The sequence below is a fragment of the Pyrus communis genome, chromosome 4, assembly GCF_963583255.1.
Source record: "Pyrus communis chromosome 4, drPyrComm1.1, whole genome shotgun sequence".
Lineage (NCBI taxonomy): Eukaryota > Viridiplantae > Streptophyta > Magnoliopsida > Rosales > Rosaceae > Pyrus > Pyrus communis.
Window position 1 is genome coordinate 7,487,556 of NC_084806.1, and position 17,263 is coordinate 7,504,818.

Below are 17,263 nucleotides of genomic sequence, written 5' to 3' on the forward strand. Positions count from 1 at the left end.
TGACTAACATGATTAACACTTTCATTTTTCGACGGGTAAAAGATACCCATCGACAGAAGTAACCAGGCTCAAATTGAACCATTTCCACAAGCAACCAGGCTCAAATGGAGAATTTCTGTGCTGAATTAGTGTGAAGACTCTCTTGATGTAGTAATTAAGTTGTAGTAATCACATTGATTAGTGAAACACAAAAACCCTTCCCATAGATTAACGGATTATCTAAATACAAGTGGAGATTCCCAATTGCTAAATGGCAACCCTTTGTTGCCTTTTGGGTAGCAGTAGTAGTGGTGGCGGCACACATCATTTGCAGCTTCCTCTGGTACTATCATATCTCACAAATCCCATTAGTTCTGGCCCTTCCAATCTTGGGTTATTCTTGAAACTGCACCCAAACAAACAGTAAAGACACAAAACCCACTAAGAATCCAGCCTCCAAAGTCCAAACAAACAAAGAAAAATAAAGGTTATTAATTATGTTTGTGTGTTAGTCACCTTTCTTCAGAGAAATTGGAGAAGGAGCCTGTGGTTGGGAAAGTACCACACAAATCGTTGTTGGATACATCACTGCACAAATCATTTAATTTAATGTTAACCCTAATGAGGTTAGAAGGAGAAGGAAAGGAGAAAGGATCCTCGCCGGATCCTCTTTGTGAGGATCCGGGGACCCTCTTTGTGAGGATCCGGGGATCCTCTTTGTGAGGATCCGGAGATCCTCTAATCATATTCGTTCATCGTGTATCGTGCGGTTAGTTTTCGTCAAGTACGGTTTTTATTTAATTTTAAATAAAAAATTTACAATAATTTTTGACCGCACGATTTGCGATGAAGAGATGTGATTTGAGAATCTTCGAAATCCTCACAAAGAGGATCCGGCCAGGATCCTCTCTCGAAGGAAAGTAATGAAAGGTTAATGTGGGGAATGCATGGAGAAATGACTCACAGTATCTTGAGGCTTTGAAGTTTGGTAAGCTCTCTAGGTATGCTTCCAGCCAATCTGTTACCATTCAGTCTCCTGCATGCAACTTACTTACATGAGCCACTAAGCAAAGGGTATCTTTTGATATAGAAAGTCGTCCATGTACGAGTGGGTAGATTCCAGCCGTTGATCAATGGCTGAAATAACATAAATGAACACTTGCGCATGGACGACTGACCAGTGCATTGTCTCAGATAAATTATTGCTTACAAGAATTTAAGATTGGAGAGGTTGGATAGGGAGGGTGGGATGGACCCAGAGAAGTTATTGTGGTAGAGATCCAAGCTCACAAGGCTCTTCAATCCTCCAAGTTGTTTTGGTATAGATCCCATCAAGTTGTTCATGTACAATTCCCTATAATACATACAACAGACACACACCAACCAATACTTCCTATCAGTCACTAAAACTAAATGCTCTCGCTGATCACAAAATACAGGAAAATCTAGAAATATATCATTAAATTCCAAAATTAATGGTGCATGATGATGGTCCATAATCCGACGGTGATGGACTGTCTGGCTGGTGGGGTTGGTGACATTGATAATTTATTCGGAAAGAGATTATTTCCTGATCTCTTCCACCAATGTCCCAGATCAAGTGATTCGAGTCTTTAAAATTTGATCCAACGGTTAAAATTATTATAACTTTTAAAATGGTCTCTGCTTTTAATCGTTTGATCAAATTTTAAAAATTTGAATCACTTGATCCGAAGATCTTGGTGGAATAGATCCGGAGAGGATCTCTTAAATTCCACCTCATATCGATTGAAGTTTTTTTATGAATCAATAAAACCTTCACCAGGTCCACACTACAGAGTCCAGACCGACTCACTTCCAAAGAAACAAGAAAAGTAAGAAAAACGAAAGGGAGCTACTATCGACACTTGGAAGAATGCATGGCGATTTTTTTTCGAACGCTAATAACGAGTATCGAATAAAATTGCGAGACTCACAGGTACTGAAGGCGCTCGAGCCTCCCCAACTCGGGTACAAGATTGCCCGACAGGTTTGCATTTCCAAGGTCTCTGCAACACATTATTTTAAGCACTAATTACTTCATCTGTATAGAAATACATGATTAAGTTTAAAATACAAACAAAAATTGCAACCCAAGCAAAAAAATTAAATAACCAAGAAATTAAGCTTAATAGGTTCATGATAATTTGCGTTCAAACCAACATAATTTAAAAAAAAAAATTTAAATAAATAAATAAATAATAAAAAGATGAAAAAAGCAACAACCTAGCTCATTAATGTAAAACAAGTAGAAATCCTTAGAGAATCTAACAAGCAGATAAAAGTACACAACATATCTAAGCCAAAACTATAATTACCAAAAAGTAAAAATAAAGAAAAACTTGAATCAAATTTTACAAAAAATTGGAAAAAATAAAATAGAAGAAAGGGAGTAGATGAATTACAGTCGAGTAACCCGATTGTCGCCGTCGCAGGTGACATGAAACCAAGTGCAGGGATCAACCAAGGTCGGATCCCAGCTCTGCAGAACACTGTTCGGATCCTTCACAGCTTGTCTCAAAGCATACAAGGCATCTCCTGATTATTCCATTACAAACATTACAAGGGTTTTAACACATTAATTAATTGGAGTTAACATAATATATATACTGAATATATAGTCTAAAAACATGTGTTTAAGAAAGTGATTAACTAATAAACTTAAACAGTTAAACTTGTTTTGCATGTTTACCTTCTAGGTTTGCAGTTGCGGGTGACAGTAGAACAAGGGCAGCAGCAACAAGATGAAGCAGCAAAACCCAGATCGCCATTTGCAACAGAGAAGCTTACTATTTGAGAGTTGGGGTTGAAACTTAAAAGCTGAGCTTACTGGACCTAAAAAGATTCAGAGAGATTTCTGATTTATGGGAGAGTGAGTTTTTACTTCTTCCTCCAAAGCACAAAGCAAGGAATCAAAATTTGGTGGGGGAATTTATAGAGCCCATAAAAAGGAGAAAGTTTCCGTTAAGAAGGTGAGATTTTTCATGTGTCTTAAATACCGACGGTATGCTATATGTTATTATATATAATTAGATTAATGATTAAAAAATTTATTTTTTCAATTGTATAATAATATATGGTGTACCATTTCATGTTCCGGCACAGATCATTATACAATTGAAGAAAAAAAATTCAAATATTCCTCTAATTATATAATAACATATGGTGTTTAGTACCGTGCTTGAGTCAGATTGAAAAATATCTCTTCTTTGTGCAAGGAAAAGTAATTACCAAAGCTTTAGTAGCGTGGGACTTTGTATGGTTTTCTCTTTTTTATTCTATATCTTTATATATAAAGCCAATGGCTCAATAAACAGTGTTTTTTTAGTGTTACAAGCTTCATTTAAAAGAATTGGATAAAAATGCCCTTCAAACAAAAAACTTCAAAAGCAATCCAAAATAATGCATCAAATGTGACATGAGTATTTTCATCATTTCAACACTATTTTTTTTAATAAATAAATTTTTTTGTACATTTTTTTTTAAAATTTTTTATTTAAATAATTAGTACCTCATAATAGACTAATAATAATGTGATTCAATCAGTTGTTTATTAAATATTATTTTCTCTATTTTTAAACACTTTCAAAATATCTTAAGAGGCGTGTAATGCCGGTTATAATAAAGGTCTTTCACACGCGAATAATAATGTGATTAAATTAGTTGTCAAATGAATTTTTTTTTTAAACAAACGATATTATCTACAGTAAGGGGAAGGGGGTGGACTTAGCCTCACCATAGGCTAGCAATAATGTGATTCAATTAGTTGTTTATTAAATATTATTTTCCCTATTCTTAATATAAATTCAATAGTGAGATCGATTTTATTAGGTGGATTCAGCTGCTTTAATTGGTTTATAAGGAGTTTCTTTTAGCATGATCTAAAATTATTCATTTCCTTCAAATATTTGACTTTCCTTTTATCAATTTACGTATATAAATACATTTAAAACGTGCAAATCACGTATATCATACAATGATTTAAAAAATACCTTCGCATGAAGGTTAGTATTTATATTCTTGCTCGTATTGTTCATTAGATACCCCTATCTTTTTCTCAAGACGACAAATCTGCCCATCTCATTTTTCCTTTTATGTTTTGTTTTGGAGCTAACCTTTTGTCTCATTCCATTTGCCACAATTTGCAATCGAAATTGATCCCGAATTTCTAATTTTCTATAATCACGTGTTGTAAGTCGCATAATTTTCTAATTCAAGTGCTTCTTCGAACAAAAAAGTGATATATGTAATTTTGAAAATATTGCTTATACTACAGATGACAAGGGACTATTGATCTAGTGGTAGTTGTTTATAGTTACTTAGAGAAAATTTGGGTTCTACTTATCCAGATGTAAGGGATTCTGAGTTTTGATACGTACCTCATTTTATGGGTGACTTTAGTGTGGTGGCACAACCAAAAACGTATGTTAAATCTAATTTAATTTTTTCAAACTATTTTTCCTACATGTTTTATTTATTTGTAACATTTGAATTGAATAAACCAAAGTAGTATAAAAAAACACTAAAAAACGAATGTGGCATAAGAAAAAAGGAGTGTCCTGAAATGATTTTGTTCCATTCGGACCATTCCCTCCCAATGTGTTCAATTTAATTTTCTATTTTTTTTTTTATGTGTGAAACCTGACGATAAAAATGGACAGGGTAGAGGTTTGCGTGCATGGCAGCTTTGAAAAGAGAGATGGGTGGGAGAATCCAGACATATCTTTGAACCTCTGTCGGAACCAAACACAAGACTTAACACTTGTGGGACGGACTCACACAACAAAACTGCAGGGACGTCCCCATAAAGTTAAAAAAAATGTTTACAGTGGTGCAGTGCGTAAGTATTGAAGGATGATGATGTATCAATATCATGTAAGATTACTGATGCCGCAACAGAAGGAGACTTGTTAGAAACTGATGCTTTGGTCTTTGTTTTATTCCCCAAGGTTAAAGCATAGATAGGGACAATTATAAAGAGCATACATATAAGCATTGGGGAATAATGCAACTTGGAAATCTGTGGTGGTCGGGAATACCTCTATACAGAGACTATGCTTAATTTATTATTGTACACAGTAGGCATATATAGTACAGATTTGGATGAATATAAGTACATATTTTATACCCACATTCGGCATTGAGAGGCCTGCTTTTAAAGGAACATAGTTCCATTAGCACTACCAAAGTCAACCAAATTGCACCAAGCAAAGTTCTTGACCTCGGTTTATTTTCAAATTTAGAAGAAGCTGTTTCGATTCTCAAGTATGCAAAAGGTGTTAAGAATAATGTGACTGTAAACAACTTAAAGAAAGAGGTACAATGAAAATTGATTTGCAAAATTTTGATTCATTGCAATCAAGAAAGAGATACATACTATGACAGATTTCATTCATTATCACGGATATTTGACATTTATATATTGGAACGAATTCCACATTACACAATTAATCACATATTTAGAGAAGCCAATATGACCGCCGATTCTTTTGCTCTTGACACATAACAATAGTCAGTCTTGTATTTGATTTGCTAATTTTTCTCATATTAATAATTTTTAAGTTACTTTTTGATAATTTTGGAAATAGAATCCTCTACGTATTCTATGTGTAAGTTTTTTTATCTTTCAAAAAACAAAGAAAACTGATTGTAAATTGTGATTCTTATATATTCTATTAACTGAAATGAAAGGAGAATACTGCATAATGCATGTTGACAAGATATCAGTATAATTTTTTTTATTATTATTAAAAGCGATATCCTAACCATTGATATGATCGGCCACATGCAAGACATCAACATATGAAAATACTACATCTTGCAAAAGTCGACATAACACATAAATATGCATAGACGGAAGACCCTATAGAAACCCTAATTGGTGACCCCAAAAAAATGAGAAACCCTAATTGCAACGATGGTTATACAACAGGTCGACCGTAGAGAAACCCTAATTGCTAATTATTCTAACAATATTGACAATATTGATGATTGAGCTTTGAGCCAATATTCACTGTTAGAGAAAGAACCCATATATACTTACAATCCAAGTTTTCGGTTCATTTATGTGATCACAAATACACAATCGGCAGTCATTTGTTTTGGAGTAAGTAATTATATATGGAGTATCTGGTCCACTCTGCATCTAAGAATTATTACAAAGGTGTGGTGATTGTTATAGGCATGCATGTGAAACTCGTCTTTTAATGTAATGGCTAGTGTGATAATATTAATAGGGGTCCATCTTCTAGTTTAAATTAAGAAGTCTTTTCTTAGAACTTTTTAGTATGATTTGGAGTATAGTACATATCAAAATTCTCATAAACATTGATTTTTTTTATAGCAAAGATTCAATAATCGAAAACACCAACAGCTTAAAATTCCAATGGATACTATACTTCGGAGAATATTATAACTTTCGGTCTTATTCTATCTTCATGATGAGTCCCTGACTTTTCTTTTGGTTGATCCACGACAACATGTGCATGTGTGTTTAGTAGGGTTCCATTCATTACATGCACATAGAGTAATATAGAGATGGGTGGGTGAGAGTGGGACAAGGCAAAGACCTTCTTGTATAATAGACATTAGACATGATTCATGCATGGTCACTTCCTTCTCCTTAAAAGAAGTGACTTGACCAACCGAAAAGCACTTAAATCGCAAATCTTCCCCACTTTATTTTTTCACTTCATCATAGAATTGGAGAAAGGTGGAACAAAGTAACAAACTATAAAAAAGCCATCCACTTAATCTTCTTCAAACGGAAAAAGCTTTCTATATATATGGACAATTGAGTGTATAATCACTACCTCACGAGTTTTGAATTGTCACAAAGTTTCCCCCCATTGTCCCCGGTGATTTTGCGAGACTCATGAATTAAGATAGGATTTGGTTTTACTGATCTTGCGAATCACATTTATAAATATAATTCAAATAATAAATTTAATATATGTGAAATTCACATATTAAAATTTTCATCAGCAGCAAATAAGATTCAAATAGTAGTAGTCATTCAAATAAGTCTGTAATTTATCAACGCGATTCAAAAGTAAAGAGAGAGAGGATCCTTGCCAATTTCTTTTTGCGAGCATCCCGCAGATCCTCCGATCATATTCGTTCATCGTATATCGTGTGGTCAGTGTTTGTTAGGTATTGTTTATATTCAATTTTAAATAAAAAAACTTTACAATAATTTCTAACCGTATGATGTATGATGAACGTATGTGATTGGAGGATCCTCAAATATCCTAACAAAGAAGATCCGGAGAGGATCATCCTAGAAGTAAAGATACGCGTTTGGCAGTAGGGATTTGATTTTTGAGATTGAGGTGGAGGGTCATGATCATGATGCATGATACAATTGATTAGTTAAATTGAAAAGAAGGAAGAAGAACAACAAAAAGTATCTTTATAATAGTTTTGAATAATGCATCATATTTGACTGAGTGACATGCTAATGAAAAAGGCAAACAGTTTCCCGCTGCTTTTGACCTTCCCTACTCAAAATTTGATTTGTAGTTTTGTACTTTATTTGCTTTAGATTATAATGCTTGCTTGATCATCCAAAGTCACCTTTGCTAGTTGTCTATGGGGTCTCTTTAGTTCACATTTCAGAACGAAAATAAAACAAAGCAAAACAGATTAAGGTCGATTTTTATTATTCATCAAGTTCACATCTTATGTCACATTTAGTGAAAAATGAATTTTCTTTTCTTTTTATTTTTATAATAAAAGAAACTAAGAATACACTATACAACACAACCAGTTCCAGCCATCACAATTATATTGATCTGCATTTACAACTCAAACTCACATAGTCAAACATGTATGTATTTTGGAGCTGCAACAGAAAAATGACCATTATATTATTGTCAATATAGTTACTGATATGTATAATCAAGGTTACACATACGATACACATAGGATTAAAAATCTGACCTAGAAGCCGATGAAGAAGCTATGAAACCATGATCTTCCAAAGCTGACGTTCTCCCCTCTATCAGTTTTTCAATCAACTAACAATAAGTTTTAGTCCAAGAATGAGTGGGATAATAAATAAATGCCACCTTTATATAGACAAACAATTCCTATGATTCTTCCATTAGAATCCTTGTAGGAAACCAACATTTGTCTCCTAGTTTTAATATCAGTGAGTAATTTAGGATTCAATTTCAATTTTAATCCTATGTAAACTAGGACATCCAAACCTCTTCCAATACGACTGATCTAAACTAATTTGAACTCAAACCTAGTTCAATAAGACCTTTCTAAATAACATAGGCTTAAGTTTATTGGGCTTTCGGAATCCCAAGTTTCATGTTGGTATTCTAACTCGCCATCTTCGTTTATTTCCGAGCTTTACGATATTGTATTATTCTTGTAATTGTAGTCCCATTAATACATGCCAATAAAGAAGAAGAAAAGAGTAAGGAGCAGATCAAACTGACTCAGCTATAGAATTTAAACTAAGATCAATAAAAAATAACTTCGTAGTAATAAGATACGTAGTAATTTGTTTGATTACTTGTTACCAAAACTTCCAAGGGAGGCTAATTAGTGGAAGGAATTTGCAGCAATAGCAAGGTGTTGAGTTCAATGTCAATAAAACCACTTACACCCTTGTAACACGGTACCAGCTGCATGGATTTGGCGACGTTGGATTCCAGTCCTGGAGGACATTTTTTGGGTCGGCTAACTTCATTTTCCAGACATTAGAGCATACCTTCCGAGTTGCAACCCACTGATGCAATGGCTACTGCAACCGCAAGTAGAAAACCAAGCCAACCTGGAAAACACATCAGTTATACAAAATGATAGAATCTAAGCGGTAATCAAAGTAGAGCTTGAATTGTTCCTTTTATAGAGGAACTGGGATTTCATACGTAAGATAAACCAGCATTGACATTGATAATTTAGTATATATAGATGGGGATCCCTTAAGGACACCGGTGTTGTTGGGATTATGAAATTGGCGACCACTGGAATGCATCAGGAATTAAGGTTGACGGGAGGAAAAGTCCACAGTCATCTCTCAAAAGTTTAGGGAACACATCGCACATCACATGTCGTTATTTCTTTCGACTTTTTCAATTGGCATCGAATAATAAATTTGAGGTACTGCCATCACCTCGAGATCCCTATTGATGAGTTAATGTACAATGATGTATAAGACCATAAACCAGTAAAAGAATCAGAGAATCTGCAACTAAAATGCATAGATATATTATTTATGCATTTTGTATTCTTTTCTCTTTTTTTTTTTTTTTTTTTTTTTTTCATTTAGTGGTAACTGCAAATCATATATAGCAAACACAAAAAAAAAAAAAAAAAAAAAAAAAAAAAAGAGAGAGCAGCCGATTATTGATGAAAAATGCTCATTTTCATAGAAAACGAGGAGAGACGTTACAGACGTACATAAAACAAGATTGCAAGGTGATGATATCCTTTACATAACACAGTCGCCATGTTTTTTAACTTCCCCAACTGGCGACCCACAATATGTTTTGGACACCTCAACCTCAGGTCCCCGTTTTATTTAAGTCTTAGAAAACGAAATATCAAATAATTCTGAAATAATACATTGTGAGTTTTCGACTTGTGAGTCGAAGCCGGCACCCCGTAGATATAAACTGTAAACCAATAAAAAAAATAGAGAAAATTGTGACCAAAATGTGTAAGATATGGTAAAAATTCCGAGGGTGTTTACTAGTTCAATGGAAGTTTCTTTGTCTTTAGAATGACAACTTGGGTTGTCTTCTCTTTCGATTCCTTGGCAAGAATCAAAGTGTTGATTTTGTAGAAAGTACTGTTTTATTGGATAGCTTTGATTTTTTTCACCTATTGTCTTTGTTCTGGGAGAGCAGCGGAGCTGTTTATATGCAGGCATACACGTCGCAGCCAAATAGACAGAACAAACACATAGTATTTGATCTCATGGAGTTAACGAGTGCATAATTATACATTTGCCTTGCGACGAAAGTAACAAATATTTACAAACAAAGAGCTAGGAGAAGCCTAAGTCGACATGGATCTAACCATCGGGAGCCTCGGTAGTAGCCTTCACAAATCGACCCTTGACTCGCTTCCTAGTATCAGCTCTTGCCTTCCTTGACTCGTACCTTATGTGCTTCTCATATCTGTTCACAAAAATGGCACAAGTCCTGTTATACAGTGGTGGGAAGGGTTAAGTAGAAGAAGATAAAAAGGAAATGTACCTTCGGGTTTTCTTCTTCTCTTTGTAACGAAGCATGGCGTTGCCTCTGTTTTGTGCAAGCAACTCCATGTCCGCCTTTGTTCCTACTGTTCTCAGACTGTCACCCTTCATAACAAATGATTGTTCCATAAAATTGATGTCGGTAGAGGAACCAGAACATTTGTCTTCGCCAAATACCGACCCTGATGATGGCTGTCCAATAGGGACGTTGCTGCTTGCGGATGTTGCTGGACCCTGATGATGGCCGTCAAAATTCAACTGCAGCCCTCACAATTAAAGAACCAAAGTTTACATACAAGAAGTTACGCATAAATGCTTCAATATCAATGTCTAAAATATGCGAGTTCCAATCATCAAAAGACAACTTGCAAAGTTTAACACTCATAAAGACTTTTGTTTACAATATTGACCATTTTGTGCCATTCAGTAATAGAACATTGGTTCATTACTTGCTACATAAAGATTTTGAATTTCTAGTTAGATTGCATAAAAAGCAAGAGGGATTACCACATATGGAACTTATACATCTCTAAAACAAAAGTGAGGTTTAAATCACATACAGGGGGTTCTAGAGTGTATTGATTTCATAACATTTTCCAACAACAACCACTACATATAGAAACCTGTCGAGATTGATTGGAGTACGAAATACTTGAACATGACAAAAGGTTCCGTATGAGGACAGTATGGTATTGATGTATTTACAATGCCTCAGTGAACAAACAAATGAATACAGAAAGGACTTACATTGAATTTTATGTCCTCATGTCCAATAGGGCAGTTCACCTGGTACATATCTCTGAACATTTTTGTATCAGTCAATGATGTTTCTTTCACAAGTTCGCTAAAATTCTTGATCATAAATCCTGAATCGTTTGAACCATATGTGACTTCCAATGGACCTGACTCTTCATGATCCCTCAACCGTCCTAAATTAAAATCCCATATCTGCGAGCCAGTAGCAAGTTAGCGTGACTATCATAGTCGCACACATATCTTATTGTAATGGGGAACTTACTATTAATGCTAATCCATTAGTTATGCAAAGCCTTCACAATTAAAGACAAGATACTATAGCATATAAAACCCTTAATACTGGAAAAGAATTCAGTCCTATCAAAGCCAAAAGATAACTTGCAGAGGAAGTAAACAAAATCAAATTGGGAACCACAAGAGGAACGAGTTCACAACTGAAATCTCATCGACGAAAGGAACTAATTTCTTTGCTCTTTGCTCTCATACTCCACTATATGAAGTTCTAGAGTTAGGTGTAGACAGATAGTGGAACTAGTAAGAGTGAGAGTTGTTCAATATAAAAGGAAGGAGCGCGATAAGCTAGAAGAGAAACGCAAACACAGATTAAATACGCACAGGTGAAATCTCGGTTAAACCTTGCTTCCATTGTCTTGTAAGATTGAAATCTCGATTAATTATGTAGATTCGTTATCAATGTGTTTTGACTAAAGCTCAATTCAGGAATTAAGTTCAATTGACATCAAACAAACTAAAAGCAAATTCGGGATGATACCTGAGTGTTGTGTCCATGGGGATTGCTATCCCACAACATGTCACCGTCACGGTTCTCTTCCGGCATCATGAGCAGAGTCGTAAAGGGTGTTTGCTGCTGCAACACTGGCTGCGGAGCAGCAGCTGGAGCTACAACCCCGTCAACACCTCCATTCTCATTCCTCACATCAATTGAAGCATGCCCTTCCATATTCTCACTCCCATTCTCCTCCTGCCAACCATTCCTTGCTGGCGTACCTGGCACCAAATTCTCAGCACCACCGCTTCCACTGCCACCTCCACCTCCACCATCCAAGTCTCTCTTAAACAACTCCAGCAGCTGCTTCTGTATCCCGTGCTTTTGTTTCCCGCCTATGCCCCCACTATTCTGTCTCTTCATTTCACCAGTCGGGTAAACGACGCAGTTCTGGTTGCGATTGGGCACCATCAAGTCCTGCAGTCCAAACCCGTTCCAAGACGAATCCATGGACGGCAAACCCATATCCCAGTTCTGGGACTGCAGGTCGGGTCGAGCCGGCAGAGTCTTGTCCTGGAGATCCAGACCCAAAAGAGAGGCGAGCTCGAGTGCCGAGGGGCAGCCGGAGAATCCCTCGAGAGGGGTGCGATCGTGCGCCGCGGAGACAGAGCAGCTACCGTGGGCGTCCCAATCGCACTCCTGGCAGAGAACGAGGTTGTCGGTGGAGCAGCGGACTGAGACGGCCTCCGAGGCGCAATTATCACAGATCAGAGAGCGCTCGTGCTTCCGGGAGAGCAAGTTAGCGGAGTGGACGAGTTGGTCGCAGAACAAGCAGAGCTTGGCGGAGTCTGCCCGGCAGTAGAGAACCGCCGGCTGGTCGCTGCAGAAATCGCAGGACACCCCTTCTACACCTCCAGATTTGGGGCTCACCATTTCTATATCCCTAATTTCCCACCTACCAGTATCAAACGACTCCAAAATTTGCAGAAAAATTCAGAGTTTCAAACTTTGAGAGAGATTTTCTCAAAATTCAGGGAGCAGAATGAATTATGAGAGCAAAAAATGACTAAATGGAGTGTCTGTTTTTCCATTTAGGCTTCGGATCGCGATGCCGATATTTTTTTTACTATTTTATTTGTTGTTTAAACGGAAATGGATGGAAATAGGAAGTGGATCGTACGAGTATGAGTAATAGCAAATCTTTTTTACTATCTATGGGGAGGTTGCTGACATGCTCTGTCATTATTAAAAGGCCTCCGGGAAAAAAAAATATCTTAGAGATGGAGCCCATTCGAATAAACTGGTGATAACATCGCTATCGTCGACCTTTTTGCTGCGCTGTCATCTACATTGGCATGTTAATTATTGTTAAATTTCTTTTTGGTAAATTTTTTTTCGCACCGTCTTGAAATTTTTTTTTCTTGGTCATTGGGATTTTTAAAGACAAAGTCGAAAAGAACATAATATAGAGACTCCGATGACGAAGGTGGGCAAATGACAACTGCTTTATAAATGGGACATATACAAATGAGACTCTATTTATGTATTCAACGTATGAGTAAAGATTCTTATCTATACTAGAATGTGTTTTAACGTAAGAGTTAAGACTACACAAAAAGACCTAAAAGTGACCATACAGAAAGACCAAAAAATTCTAAATCAAAATTTACATGCCGCCTCCTCGGCAGCATAATTGGTGGCAACAACCAGCGAACAAAAAAAAAAAAAAATCTATGTAGAAAGCAAAACTCAAGCTTATTCGTCTCAACGCCAGTGAAAATGAGCCATATCTGCAGAGCAAAATAAATAATGTCCATTCCAATTGTCACAATTCCAGTCCTTAACTGAAAACAAACACATAATTGGCATCTAAATGCTCAAATCCAAGCTAAAATGAAAAAATTCAGGTGGTGAAACACCAAGTCAAGGAGACCCCAGACATTTGTAAGGGTGACAACATATAGTTGCCTTAATCAAAGAGAACCATGGATAAAGCAGCGAATTAGTGTTGAAATGAGATCCGTCAAATCTGAAGGGGATGTCAGTGATGGATGTAAGTGGTTGGAGGGTTGATTTGAAATTATGGGAGAGTTTGAGCGAAAGGCCCCAAATCATGGCGCAAAAGTCCCAAATCAAAGGTTTAATACCTTGAACAATGAGCAAATTGCCTAGAGATAGAGCTTCATCCACACCACCTATAAAAGGTGGGCTGGTCCACCGTTCCTTGACGGGAATTTGGGCCAATACAATAAAATAAGTATTTCACGCGATGTTCAATGATTTGTTTGATATACTATTATTTTAACATTCTTGTTTGATCTAAGTTTTTCTCTTAATAAAATTTGAACATTTTGATCCTTGTGTTTTGAAATTTAGCGGAAAGAACTCCTAAACTTCGAGAGAAAATAAAATCTTAAACTTATCAAGCCTTAATCACTAACACCGTCTCCTCACTTGCAAATACAAGGTTTTGAGTTCAACTGTTGTATAATAAGTTTGATATCCAATTATTGTGAATTCAACATTAGTGTAACTGTAGCAATGGTTCTTCAACTTTAACTCAATTGAAGCAATGGTCTCTTAACTAAAAATCCATTACCATTGGTCCTTCAACTCAACAAAACATGCAACTATGGTTTTTTTCACCAACTCTATTAAAACTTTCGTCAAAATGAGTCATGTGTCATTCATGTCAGGCTAAATCAAGGGGCAAAGAGGAAAAGTCAAATAAGAAAAATTATATCAATGGTCCCTCAACTGTAATTCAACTAGAGAAATGATCCCTAAACTTTAACCCAATTGAAGCAATAATCTCTCAACTTTAACTCAATTGTAGCAATAATCCCTCAACTTTAACCCAATTGTAGCAATAGTCCTTCCAACATAACTTATTTTGACAGAATTCTGACAGAGTTGACGAAAATAACTATATCTACATGTTTTGATGAGTTGAAGAACCAATAATAATGAATTTTTAATTCATATACAATTGCTACAATTTACTATAATAATGAATTTTTAGTTCATATACAATTGCTACAATTTACTATGTAACATTATGTGCCTAGATTACTTCTCCAACCTTCACAGTACATAGAATATCAAGGGTGAGCTATGTAAGGACCTGTGGAGGCACGTGCCCCCACTGCATTTGTTGCCATCATGTGCCCCAACTGCATTTTTTTGTCATCACATTGTGTTTATCTTATGTTACCTAAGTACCCTTAAGTAACATCAACACTTTCACGAGCTAACTATGTTATCCTATTGTAGAGATGTTATCACATCATAGTTGTGGAGGTGCTGGAAGAGTCAAACCAATATCAAATAACAACTTACAAATCCAAGTGATTTCTGCAGCTGTATTTGCCAATGATCTGTACTCAGCTTCTGTAAATGATCTAGCCATTATTGGGTACTTTTTAGCACTCCAATTAAGGAGATAATTACCCAAGTATATACATAAACCACTGGTACTTCTTCGATCAATAGAACACCATGCCCAGTCAGCATCAGAATAAGCATGAATACTGAGAGATTTGGCATTCAGGAAACCAAAACCTAAGTCAAGAGCCTTTGAGATATCGCAGAATTCTTTTGACTGCTTGGAGGTGTGATTGTCTTGGACTGTGTATAAATTGACACACAAGGTTTATTGCAAATGAAAGATCAAGCCTAGTCCAAGTCAAATATTGCAAACCACCAACTAAATACTCAGTATGATAAGAGAGTAATGGAGATGAGTGATCCAATTTTAAGGTGCTCAAAGGTGTGGCGGATGGCTTAGCATCATCCATTTTGGCTTTTTGCAGCAAATTGAGTATGTACTTTGTTTGAGATAGAAGAATCCATTTGGAAGACCTCTTGACCTTAAGTCCAAGAAAGTAGTGCAAGGGGCCAAAATCCTTGATAGGAAACAAGGAACTGAGATGAGAAATGGTAGCTTGACAAGCTTGAGAAGAGGGCCCTGTCACTAATATGTCATCAACATACACTAATACAAACACTAATGTATGATCCTTTTTAATAAACAGATAGTGATCATTTATAGAACTAATGAAACCCATAGAATGTAGAGCACTATGCAGTTTGTCATACCAAGCTCTTGGAGCTTGTTTCAACCCAAATAGAGACTTTTGTAAATGACACACATGAGTTGGTTTAGTTGGATCTTCAAAGCTAGAGGGCTGCTTCATGAATACATCTTCAAAAAAGATTATCATGGAGAAAAGCATTACTAACATCAAGTTGGTTTAAAAACCAATCAAACTGAACTGCCATGGTCAAAAGAAGCCTAATGGTAATAGGCTTTGCAACTGGGCTGAAAGTATCTGTGTAATCCAAACCCTATTGTTGGTGAGACCCCTTTGGCCATCAACCCAGCTTTATAACGATCTATAGAGCCATCAGCCTTTTTTTTATATCTGAAATACCCATTTGCAGCCTACAACATTTTGAGATGGGTTAAAAGGAACCAATTTCCAAGCTCCAGTTTGGAGAAGTGCATTGAATTCTTCTTGCATAGCTTGTCTCCATTGTGGTAATTTGGAAGCTTGAAGATAGGTAGAAGGTAAATAGTTTGGGGAAACATATGATGGTAAAGGATGTTTAGTGGAAAGAAGGGCTTTAGGTTTATAAATTCCTGCTTTGGATTTAGTATGCATAGGATGAGTATTAGATGGGGGTTGGAGATATAATAGGTTGAGTAGATGATATAGGATAGTGGTATCTGGGATTGAAGGTGAAGGACAATGAGATGATAAAGGTGAAGGTATAGCAGAATGAGATGAAAGAGAAGGTGGAGGTGTAGGGTGAGAAATAGTTAATTGAGGAAAAGTAAGGGTAGTAGGAATAGTATGTGAAGATAATAATGGAGAACTTTGAGTAGAGGATAAATCTGGAACTTTGGAATGGAATGGAAATGTATAGTCATCAAATTGGACATGTCTGGAAATGTAGACTTTCTTAGTATGCAAGTCAAGACATATATACCATTTATGATTGAGGCTATAACCAATGAAGACACAAGCTTTACTTTTAGGCTCCAATTTAGATGAAGTATATGGTTTTAACCATGGAAAACAGCTGTAACCAAATACTCTTAGAGAAGTATAATTCGAGGACTTTTTAAACAGTAACTCATAAGGTGAAGGATGATGCACAGTAGGCAATCTATTAATGAGATAGATGGTTGTGGAGAAAGCCTCAACCCAACACACATGTGGAACCATAGAAGTAGTTAAGAGGGTTCGAGCAGTTTCAACCAAGTTCCCATGTTTGCGCTCAGCACACCCATTTTGTTCTGGGGTATGAGGGCAACTTAACTGATGATGAATACCATTATCCTTAAGATAAGTAATGAACATAGAACTGAGATATTCTCCACCAGAGTCAGATCGAAGAGTAACAATTTTATTTCCCAACAAGTTTTCAACAAGAAGTTTGAAATGTACAAATGTAGTAAACCCATCAAATTTACACTTGAGAGGAAAGAACCAAGTGTACTTGGTGAAATCATCCACAAAGATGATATAGTACCTATATCTTATGATACTAGGAACTAGTGA

At 36.1% G+C, this 17,263-nt stretch overlaps 2 protein-coding genes across 2 annotated transcripts; both read right to left on the reverse strand.

The window, feature by feature from the left end:
• Positions 1 to 70: 70 nt before the first annotated feature.
• LOC137732070 (leucine-rich repeat protein 1-like) lies at positions 71 to 2,970 on the reverse strand. Its single transcript, XM_068471367.1, has 7 exons — positions 2,690 to 2,970; positions 2,403 to 2,535; positions 1,935 to 2,006; positions 1,190 to 1,333; positions 944 to 1,015; positions 496 to 567; positions 71 to 385 (listed from the first exon to the last, which is right to left on the reverse strand). Exons 1-7 carry the CDS (start codon positions 2,766 to 2,768, stop codon positions 304 to 306), a joined length of 654 nt encoding a protein of 217 aa, XP_068327468.1. The 5' UTR covers positions 2,769 to 2,970; the 3' UTR covers positions 71 to 303.
• Positions 2,971 to 9,902: 6,932 nt separating this feature from the next.
• LOC137731953 (zinc finger protein CONSTANS-LIKE 14-like) lies at positions 9,903 to 12,878 on the reverse strand. The gene is made up of 4 exons (XM_068471221.1): positions 11,742 to 12,878; positions 10,961 to 11,161; positions 10,215 to 10,471; positions 9,903 to 10,136 (listed from the first exon to the last, which is right to left on the reverse strand). The coding sequence occupies exons 1-4, from the start codon at positions 12,627 to 12,629 to the stop codon at positions 10,031 to 10,033; spliced, it is 1,452 nt and encodes a 483-aa protein (XP_068327322.1). The 5' UTR covers positions 12,630 to 12,878; the 3' UTR covers positions 9,903 to 10,030.
• Positions 12,879 to 17,263: the final 4,385 nt, after the last annotated feature.

Coding starts and splice junctions, on each gene's coding strand:
- LOC137732070 (XM_068471367.1), bottom strand. CDS start 2,768: ATGGCGATCTGGGTTTTGCTGCTTCATCTTGTTGCTGCTGCCCTTGTT. Junction 1,334..1,934: donor CTCGAGCGCCTTCAGTACCT/GTGAGTCTCGCA, acceptor TATGTATTATAG/GGAATTGTACATGAACAACT. Junction 1,016..1,189: donor CTCTCCAATCTTAAATTCTT/GTAAGCAATAAT, acceptor AGTTGCATGCAG/GAGACTGAATGGTAACAGAT.
- LOC137731953 (XM_068471221.1), bottom strand. CDS start 12,629: ATGGTGAGCCCCAAATCTGGAGGTGTAGAAGGGGTGTCCTGCGATTTC. Junction 11,162..11,741: donor CCCATGGACACAACACTCAG/GTATCATCCCGA, acceptor ACTGGCTCGCAG/ATATGGGATTTTAATTTAGG. Junction 10,472..10,960: donor ATGAGGACATAAAATTCAAT/GTAAGTCCTTTC, acceptor TGAGGGCTGCAG/TTGAATTTTGACGGCCATCA.